This window comes from Crocodylus porosus, unplaced genomic scaffold (assembly GCF_001723895.1).
Source record: "Crocodylus porosus isolate Cpor-Errol unplaced genomic scaffold, CroPor_comp1, whole genome shotgun sequence".
Classification (NCBI taxonomy): domain Eukaryota; kingdom Metazoa; phylum Chordata; order Crocodylia; family Crocodylidae; genus Crocodylus; species Crocodylus porosus.
In genome coordinates, this window is record NW_017728916.1 from 1,606,625 (window position 1) to 1,616,183 (window position 9,559).

The 9,559-nt window shown below is 49.4% G+C and overlaps 1 protein-coding gene across 1 annotated transcript in view; it reads left to right on the top strand.

Annotated features, from left to right (window-relative positions):
- Window positions 1–4,256: 4,256 nt before the first annotated feature.
- The window catches only part of STARD8 (StAR related lipid transfer domain containing 8), a 112,587-nt gene continuing 107,284 nt past the window's right edge, over window positions 4,257–9,559 (top strand). Inside the window, exon 1 of the mRNA XM_019536219.1 lies at window positions 4,257–4,842. Coding sequence (XP_019391764.1) covers window positions 4,276–4,842 — 567 coding nt within the window. The 5' untranslated portion in view covers window positions 4,257–4,275. The remainder of the gene's footprint in view (window positions 4,843–9,559) is intronic.

Genomic DNA, 9,559 nt, shown 5'->3' on the forward strand with positions numbered 1-9,559 from the left:
TGAAACTGGAGAAAAATGTGTGTTGTGTTATATGGGATGATGTTCCACAAGATCTGCACCCTGCTTTTCCAGATCCTAGATCCATGACTGGTGGGATCTGAGATGGCATCTCTCATGCCACAGAGCATGGGCCCTGCCAGCTGAGACAGCTGATGAAGCAAACTAGAATTGACACGGACCTGCTTCCCTTCTAGAAAGGCTATGCTGTGCTCTGGGGTGTCCCCCCTCCCTGGCAGGCCTGGGGGGGCAGTGACCGCTAGAGAAGGGTCCCTTGAGGCAATGGCAGAGGGTGCGGGGAGTGCTAAGAGCCAGGGGAAGCTTCCACAGAGCCCGTGAGCTGCGGGACTTGAGTTTTGAAAAGGGGGTGCAGGTGGTGGGGTCCATCGTCACGTATTAACACACATTTTTCTCCTGTTTAAAAATAAACTAGAAGTTTTTCTAATATGCTTGGGGCCGAGGGCTGTGTTCTTCAGTTGAAGATGGAAGCAAAAACCAGTATAACTTCATTGGTTTGACCTCAATCCAAATCTGCAGGGCTGTGAAAGAGCCAGGAGCAGGCCACAGGAGAGCAGAAAGGCAGAACAAGGGTGGTGGAACAGCACGCCCAGCGGGTCCCAACGCGGTGCCCCCCAAGGTTTATTTTGCATTTTCACGAACAGTAAAAACCAGGATTCCAGCAAAAACGTGCTGTCGTATTGGCGCTGCTTCTCGTACAGGCGCATGTGCATAGGTCCATGAACGCTGGGCACGCCTGAGCGAGACCCCTGCGAAGAGGGGTGTTAACGCCGAGGAAGCATCAGGGCGATGACCACGGGCCGCGAAGTCCAGCGCGGCGCTTGGTCTCGCCGGGGCGCACCTGTCGCGCCCAGGCGAAGGCCCCTCGCAGCGCGGCGAGCCTTGCCCGGGGGGCGCAGCGGCGCGCGGGAAAAGGCGGCGGCGGCGCCCGGCCCGACCCGGTTCCCCAGCTCCCGCGGGAGGGGCCGCGGTGCTCCCGCCCCTTCCCGGGCAGGATGCGGCGAGCCGGAGCCGGGGACGGTGAGGACGGAGATCCGGGGCGGGCTGGGGGCGATGCTGGGACTGCCCCCTGCCAGCGGGGCTCGGGCTGAGGGGGCTCCTTCCGCTCAGAGAGCTGCCGGGCTCCGGCTCCAGCGGCCTGGCGGTCTGGCCGTCGCCCCTCTGCGTGCCCCTGGGTCTGAGGCAGGACGGGGGCCGGAGCGCCTTCCCCCCGACAGGGGCTGTGGGTGGGGAGCGGTCTGCAAGCACAGCGATTCGCGGCGTCCACCTTTGCCTTTCTTCACAGGTGACTGAGGGAGCAGGGGCTTGAAGGAAGCTGGAGCCTCGCCATCTCCCTGCCCTGTCATCGCCTTGCTGTCTGGGCTGGGGTGTGGGCTTGAGGAGACGCCACCAGCTACATCTCTCCGGCTGGAGTCACTCCGCCCAGCTGGTGAGGCCAGTTAGGAACCGGCATCCAGAGAGCGCGGCCCACCTTGGTCGTGCCAGCGCAGCAGGCCTCCGCTGCGCTTGGACCAGGCGCGGAGCAGTAATGCGAAAGGGAGCAAAGACCTTTGCGGTCTCACTTGCCTGGTGAAACGTCCCTAGCGGTTCCCTCCGCTACCCAAAGGCAGCACAAAAAGGGGTTTTGGCAGGAGCTCTGTTCAGCCCTGCTTCACTGGAAGCTGTGATTGTGACCTGGTGTCTTGAAGGGCAGAAACAAAAGGCAAATGGAGGAAATCCTAGGGAGAATCAGAAGCCTTGAGAAAGCACTTGCCGTGATAAAAAGAGTAGTTTGCGTTGTTCCCAACCCGGTCGGTTCCACTAGGTTCTGTGATGCGGCTTGCCTCTGTGTATTTAACTGTTCAAAGCTACCGACTCAAGCAGCGAACTGAGTAGGAAGAGTTTTGTGTCTGTTTGTTACCTTCTCGTTGTGACTTGTACTGTTACCCACGAGGAATTTCTAGGATCTGTGTTTCTGACACCTAGTGTCTGAGGGTGATTATCTTGCAGAGTGAAGGAAGTGGGATATGTGTGAATACAAGCTTTAGACAAGTGGTTCTCAAATTTTTTAGTCTCGAGGCACCCCTTGGAAAATGCTAGCTTTCACTGATTTGTTGAGTACAGAAAAATAATAGAGAATTTTTTGTTGCAGAGAATTAATGCTGACCTGTTGTGGTCTTTCTGTTTCCACAGCACAGATGCAGGATAGGCTGGCCATGCTTCCTCTACACAGCTAAATATTTCACCCTCATGTTCATCACTGACAAGAGGTTTGACTTGAAGGGGTTAGGGCCAACCTGGTTTGTTTAGACTTAGATACCCATCAGACTAGTTGTTGCAGACCAGGTCCACATGCATGCCTACCTACTTTGGTTTATCTTGTCCCTTGTTGAGCCTTAGTCACAGCACTCTATGTGGGATTTGAGATTACATCTTTCATGCCACAGATGTCTGACAGTGTGCAAGAAAAACTGCAAACAGCATCCAAGTGCGGCATGTCTCAACAGGACCACTGTGGCTGTCTTTCATTCAGTTTCTTGACCCTACCAGTGCTGGTCTTAAATGCAAGCATTTTTCCTGTGCAGGCTCTAAAGGACTTTCTACTTCAAAAATGCAACATATAAAATAAAAATATGAGGAACTGGTGGATTGTGATTTTGAAAAAATGACCTGAGTCATTTTGAAGAGACGATGCCCAATGTTTGGGATGTAATATACAGAGAAAGAACAGATATGAACTCGTAGTGATGATTATGCATGCTATGTTTCAGTATATACAAGGGGTCTATGTGATGTTGCTGCTGCAAAACAGGCCAGCTGTGCTTTATAGGGTAGTAACACATAAGCAAACAACCAAAATGACCATTCAGAGAATTCTTACCTATGGACAGGGGAAGCAACTAACCTGGGTTTGATTAGTCAGTGGCTTGTATATTTCACAGTGTAAAGGATGCTGTTGTAGGTTGAAGCTCTTTCCTTCTCCCCATTTAAGAACTTGTACAAACTGTGTTCATCTCTTGTTTCCATATTCTAACTACAAAGTAAAGTGCCTGCAATCAGATTTTCCAGAGACAATGTGTGTTTGCAGGTTTGGCTTACATGTGTCAATACTTTTGCGAGTAATTTTGTATTCCAAAATGAGAGCAAGAATTGTTCATGTAAATGAAAAGATACTTATGTGTTTCCAGTACTGGAATTGAAGCCCTCTGTGCGGCAGCTGGACCTGTGAAGGTGGAGGTGTAGGCTTGGACCAGTTCCATACGAGTCGGGGTTTGGTACAGCCCTGAGGGACTGCCTGGTTGGATATGCTTGTGTCTCTGAGGTCTGTGCAGCCACTGATATGTAATGAGGATGTGAAAAAGCTCATAAAAGTCGTGCTTCAACTATTTCTGCCTCTTTAATAAAATTTTTTAAAAAGTAAATGAAAAGAGGTTATTCCATATGTGAACCTTCCGCCTCAGTATTTTGCCGCTTGGAATCCAAAAGTAATGGGAAAGCCAGAAGGCAAAGCTAACTAAACAGCTGTAAGGAGAGGAGGAATAGTTAAGGGGCCAGTCTAAGGTTTGGGAGGCCAGGTGTAGCAGGTTGTCTGTTTACACCACAGTCTTTATTTCCCTGGGGCCAACTTGCCTCACAGGGTACAACATAAATCATCAAATCACTAAACAAACAATGATGGGTTAATTCATATCCTGCAGTCTTTTCCCAGACTCCTGAGAGAGTACCCTGACTCAATGCTGCTGCTTGTAGCCTCACAGCCTTCTCTCTCCCCCTTTTCTAGGAGCCTTTAACGTCCCCATGGCTAGTGAATTATCTTCATAAACTGACCCAGTCATCCAGGCAGGTGTGCCAATCACTCGCTTACTACCTGCAGCTCCTTAGCCATGCAGCCTGCTACACCAGGATTCAAATCTCAGCTCCTCTATGGGCTTTCTGTGGGGTCTTGGGCAGCAAATTAATAATAGGCTTTTATGCATCAGTTCTTCATCAATAAAATGTGCGCATAACACCCTCCTGTCTCATGTTATGGGTAATAAATACTCCAAAGATTTTGAGATGCTCAGTTTTTCTTGTTAGAATGGGACAAGGAAGGCTTTTCAATAACACAGTGTCTCTCCCCATGGTGGATGAAATGGAAAGCAGTGAGGAAGTGGCACACGCAAGGGAAAAGCTAACTGGTTATAATGTGCTTGTGGGTGTCTATAAGTAATGCAAGAAAAAATGGTTTCTAAATGTATGTTATTTCTTTTGCCAGCATTTCTCCAATAGAGCGGTGATCTTATGTGGACCATGGATCTTAGGTGTGCCAAGCACAGGATGAAGCTGCCTTTTATTTCAGGCCATCAAGATAAGTTTCTAAGTTTAGACCCCTTAGTTCAAAATGAAGATGAAGAAGGTCTCTACGGCTTTCTCTGTTTGAGGGGCAATGTGGCTAGTTCTGAAGATGAGCCTGACTATGCATTAATAGCAGATGACAGTCCACCTGCCTTAAAAGAACCTTTCTGTGAGCAGACAATAAAAAGCAGAACTCTGAGAATCTGGATGCATCATTCAGGTGTTATCAGCTTCAGTGACAACTGTGTCTGGTGCCGAGGGAGCCTTGTTGAAGGGAAGGGACTTCCGAGCAATGGGAATGTGTTTGATTTGAACAACCCTGCTCAGATGCAGTGCAGATGCACATGTGAACCGGGTGAAAGAGCCAGTCTGGAAGGGCAGATTAAACAGCACAGTCCAGAAGTGGTTGGAAACCAGGACATCCTGGATTGGGACAGTGATGGAGCTGGAAACTGCATATGTACTCAGGTCCAGTCAAATCACAGCGAAGTGGAGACAAAACTTTGCTGTGTGGTGAGTTCATTCTGTCTTGTTGTCATTGTCAGGACATGTTCTCAGCAGGGCCAAGACTTTCAAAAGTGGCTGGTGATTTTCTTTTGTTTTGGGGTGTCCCTGAAAGGGACTTATATTTTAGGGGGCAGGTGCACAATATTTTTGAAACTCAAGCCCCTCTGAAGGGTCTTGGGTTGCCCAGATAGATGGCAAGCAAAGAACTCAGAATCACTAGCTACTTTTGACTATCTTTCTATGTTGGTTCAGGCCAAAAAGCTGCACAGCTCGCATCTTGCATATGGAATTCACACTTATGTCCTTGATTCTTTAGAAGCCCTGTGGTATTTTCAGCAAGTCATGAATTAACATTCAGACCTTAGAAAGGCACAGAGCGGAGTAATAGGTCAGGTGTGGAGGCTAGAAGCCCAGTCTGGCCCTCTGAAGGCTTGCAGGAAATGCTATTTTAATAATAGCTATTACTGGTAGAAAGGGGAATGGACTCTAGGAAAGGAGAACCCAGCTGCTCTTGCACTGAATCTCAAGCTGGGTGTTTTCCCTTTGTTCTTCTGGTATGCAAAGCTACTTTTTTGTTTCTCTAGTGCCTAAAACCATGAGAAATGGCACACGATGCTGCTTTTGGCCTGTTCATTGCTGATTCAGCTGCATCACCCATCACCCACAACCCAAATGAATAGTTGTTTTACTGTGAAGTTGGTTGGAGGGTAAGGTGCTTTGTCAGCCAGCAGTAGGAATGGTCAGGGCCTTGAAATAACTGTTGGCCTGTTTGTGTAACCCACTCTCAGTTTATTACTGATGATCAGTGTTACTGAGTGACTAGTGCTGTTCCTTTGTTCTGGAGAGCCATTTCTCTCTGTTTTCTATCTTTTCTGTGCTCACTTTGGAGTCTGAACACCTAGGCTAGGGACTGATATTACACATAAACCAGTTTAAGTGATCAGAAACTGGTTTAAACCTGTAACAGAACAGATGTTCAGTGCACAACAGCCAGTTTCAAGAAGGCCAAAACTGGTTTGAGAGAAACCTGGTTGAATGTAGTATCAGACTTAACTGATTGAGGTCAAACTGGTTTATGCAATGCCTGTCCTAGACCCCTTCCTGGTTTAAATTAAACCAGGGTTCCACAGCATCCCAGCATGCTCTCTGGGCTGGGCTCTTTGCTGCAGCCCAGCAGAGCTGCCCCGGCCTCTCTGCTGCCCAGCTGGAGCAGGGACCTGGCCAGATGCTGGCCTGGTAGGGAGCAGAGAAGAAGTTTATTTCTCCCCTCCTTCCCTGTCCCACCAGCACGAACCTGCACTTCTCCGTGCTGGCTGCTCCAGTGGCAGGAGCATGGCCAACCCTGGCACTAGCCTTAGCTGAGCTGGTCAGAGAGGGGTTTAATTCTCCCCTCCCTGTCCCACCAGCAGGGACCTGAGCTGGGTCTGCTGGTTGATTTTTTTTCCCCCCTTGCTGCTGCAGCGGCAGGGCCAGTTGTGGGCATGGCAGACAGGGCAGGGAGGGGGATTATTCCCTTTTCTATTCCCCCCACCCCTTGGCGACCACTGCCACCACTTGCTCCCTGCTTGGGACAAGTGGCAGAGTAATCCCCCTTCTGCTCCCTCTGCCGGATGTCAGAGGGAGGGGGAATAACCCCCATCCCTGCCCTCCACGTAAGGGGCCTGGTGGCCAGCCTCCTCCCTGTCCTCCACCTAAGGGGCCCTGCCCTGCTGCGCTGAGGTGGCAGGGCTCTTGATAGGAGACAGCAGCCCCTATCATGGTATCGAGGAGTGCGAGCCCCTTCCCAGTGCTGTGGGGTGGGCAGAGCTGCAGCAGACTGTGTGTGGCAGCACCAGGGGCACCGCCATGATCCGCAGCAGCTTACCCTGCCCCACAGCACAACCCCCCCATTGGGAAGGGGCCACACTCCTGGAAACTGGGGGGGGAAGCAGCCCCTGTTATGGTGGTCACTCCCCCCTTGCCACTCCAGCGGCTGGGTGGAGGTGGGGACAGGTGCCAGCCGGCAGGGCCTCTTAGGCAGGGGGCAGGGAGCAGGGTTATTCTGCTTGTTGCCCCAGCCACAGAGTGAGCGGCAGCAGCAATGTGAGCAGGCATACCCTCTGAAGAGCCCTGCCCCCTCGCTGCTGCAGTGGTGTGGTCGGGGAGCAGCCAGGCCGGCCAGCAGGGCTGCTTAGGTGGGAGCCAGGGAGCAGAATTATTCCTCCCCTCCCTCCAGCGTCCAGTGAAGGGAGTAGTAGGGGGCTTACTCCACTGCTTGCCCTGTGCAGGAAGCAAGCGGCAGCAGTTGGGGTGGGCAGATCCAGCTGTGGTCCTCCTTACTACAAGACTAACCTGCAAAGATTGAATCAATTTAGGCTCCAGCTTTTGGAATGTCTCTTCCTAACCCTAAGGCTCAGGTTTTCCTTGCTTTATGTGGGGGTTTTTTGTGCAAATTCACTCTTATGCGACGACCCTCTTTATACCAAAAATTCATTATATGCGAGGTAAATTCACTCTTATGCTATTAGTATGGTGGAAGCCTGCAGTCAGCTATTTTGTGCAGTGCATCGTGGGAGTGACGCGCACCAAAATAGTGTCTCCTGTGTGGATCTGTGCTCCCTGCTCATTATCTGCGACACGTGTTTCTGTAGTTGCCATCCCCATTATGGTAACGTTCATCCCCATCTGGTGTTTGTACTGTTTGCTGTTGGTGAGTACCGAAATTGTCTTGTAAAAACAGTAGAACTGGGGTTGGGGGTCAGTATAGTCAAGGTCTTACAACATAATAAATATGGATGTGTTGCAAAGTGGGTTCCCTTTATGTGCATTCGAGTTGTGCCATTTTCCAGGAACGCATATACAGCATTAAGTGAGGGAAACCTATACATCTATCTGTAAAAGTGTAGTGGACTCTATGTACACCAGAGTTGGATTGGTTGTATAACGTGAGGAAAGCTGGCTTCCAAAACCAAACCAAGGTCTCCACAACGGTTGTCACTGTTTATGCCTTAAAAGAATTTAAAGCTAGCTTTGTTCTGTCTTAAGGCAGAAGAGTTGGTTTCTTGACCGCCAGGTGGTCTCTCCAGAGTAGAGAGAGGGACTAGAAATTGGCACATCTATATTATATACTTAGATCTGCCACTGATTCTCTGTGGCCTTGGACAAATTACTTCTCAGCTTTTTCCCACTTATTTCCTTCTATAAAACAAGGGTGATCATACTGAACCACAATGGGATTCTGAAGTCTAGTGTGTTTTGAGTGGCTTGAGTATCTTCCGTTCAAGTTTCTGGAGTAGGGCAAAGTAATGTTATTGAAGACTGGGACTGGGGGAGGTGGCAGCATGAATTATGGAGTTAATCTTGAATAAAGGCAGTGTTCTGCATGTTGGGAACACACTGCAGTTTGCTCCATTCTAGCTTTTCTGTCTTGTAGTGCTTTCTGCTTCATCCAGGAGCTGGAGACCGGCAAATATGCCACTTGGGAGAATCCATAGCAAACTCCATGAACTGCTGTGCTTATGCGGGGGCATCTCCACCAAGCTGCTTGGTGGCTATGTTTTTGGACTCTAGTCTGTGAGTTGTGTGTACAGCACCTCAGCTCCCTTAGTAGGGACCCTGCTTCTTCGTAGGCTATTGTGTGCAGATGAGTAAACTAGTGATAATAGCTGGCTGTGATTGATGAAGTTGAAAAAGGCTGGTGATAAGCCAGGAGCTTCCTGATCTGATTCACCTGCAGTACAACTAGCTCTGTCATGCCACACCCTGCCGCGCCCCGCCCCCCTTAAAAACCTATTCCATGACAAGTGTTTGCAGCTTTTTTGAACCCCTGTTATACCTCTGAGCAGGGAGTCTGGAATGAGAGGGCTGGGTCCTTTGGAACAAGCATTTTCTTGTACATGTTTAATTGTCTTGGCTGCAGGAACCAACTTTTCCCTTTGAGTGGTTAGGATTTCTGGCACCTTTGATTGATCTGCTGCTCTCTACATGCCCCTGAGCTCTTGTCTACAGCTCCAAAGGGTTTGTCAGCTGATGAACCACTGCATCTCCCAGGGGTAGGGAACATCTGTCCCTGGAACTGCTGTAGAATCATGTGAGTTTGCACATGGAGTTGTTTGCTTTCCTGTCACCACCATCAGCAAATCACTATTCTTTGTAGTATCGTTGCAGTTTTATTGGACTACAGAGTTGGTTCAATACAAAGTGTTGCCAAACAAATCCGCCTCTCTCTGTGGCACTTCTGGTAGGTGGGACCTATTGTAGACAAGCGTGATGATAAGACCTCTGCCTTGCAGAATTTTCCACTTGACTATATGCAAATTAGGGGAATATCACACAGTGCACTGAAGAGTGTGTGAGGAGCAATTTACCTGGCAGCAGGGAAAAAATGAGCAGAAGGACACCATTTTTTGATTATGTACTACCTCTTCCTTATCCTCATTGCTACCCTCTCTTCTCAAGTTAAACACCCCCCTCCCCCAATCTTTCCAGGTGGTTAGAGTATATTTTCAGCTCTCTTAAGAAGGTGCAAGATATGTGTCCTTGATTATTTTGACTAATATTTATATTGCAGTAACACCTACAGTTCTCAGCTCGGCTCAGCTCTCTAATCTGGGCATTGTGCAAATATGAATGGCTGTTCCTGTTCCACAGCCTTAGTACCTGCTGCTGGAAGGTAACGTGGGACACACTGGATAGATAAAGCAGCTAACTTTATGGCAGCCTGCTAGTCACTAACATTGGGAAA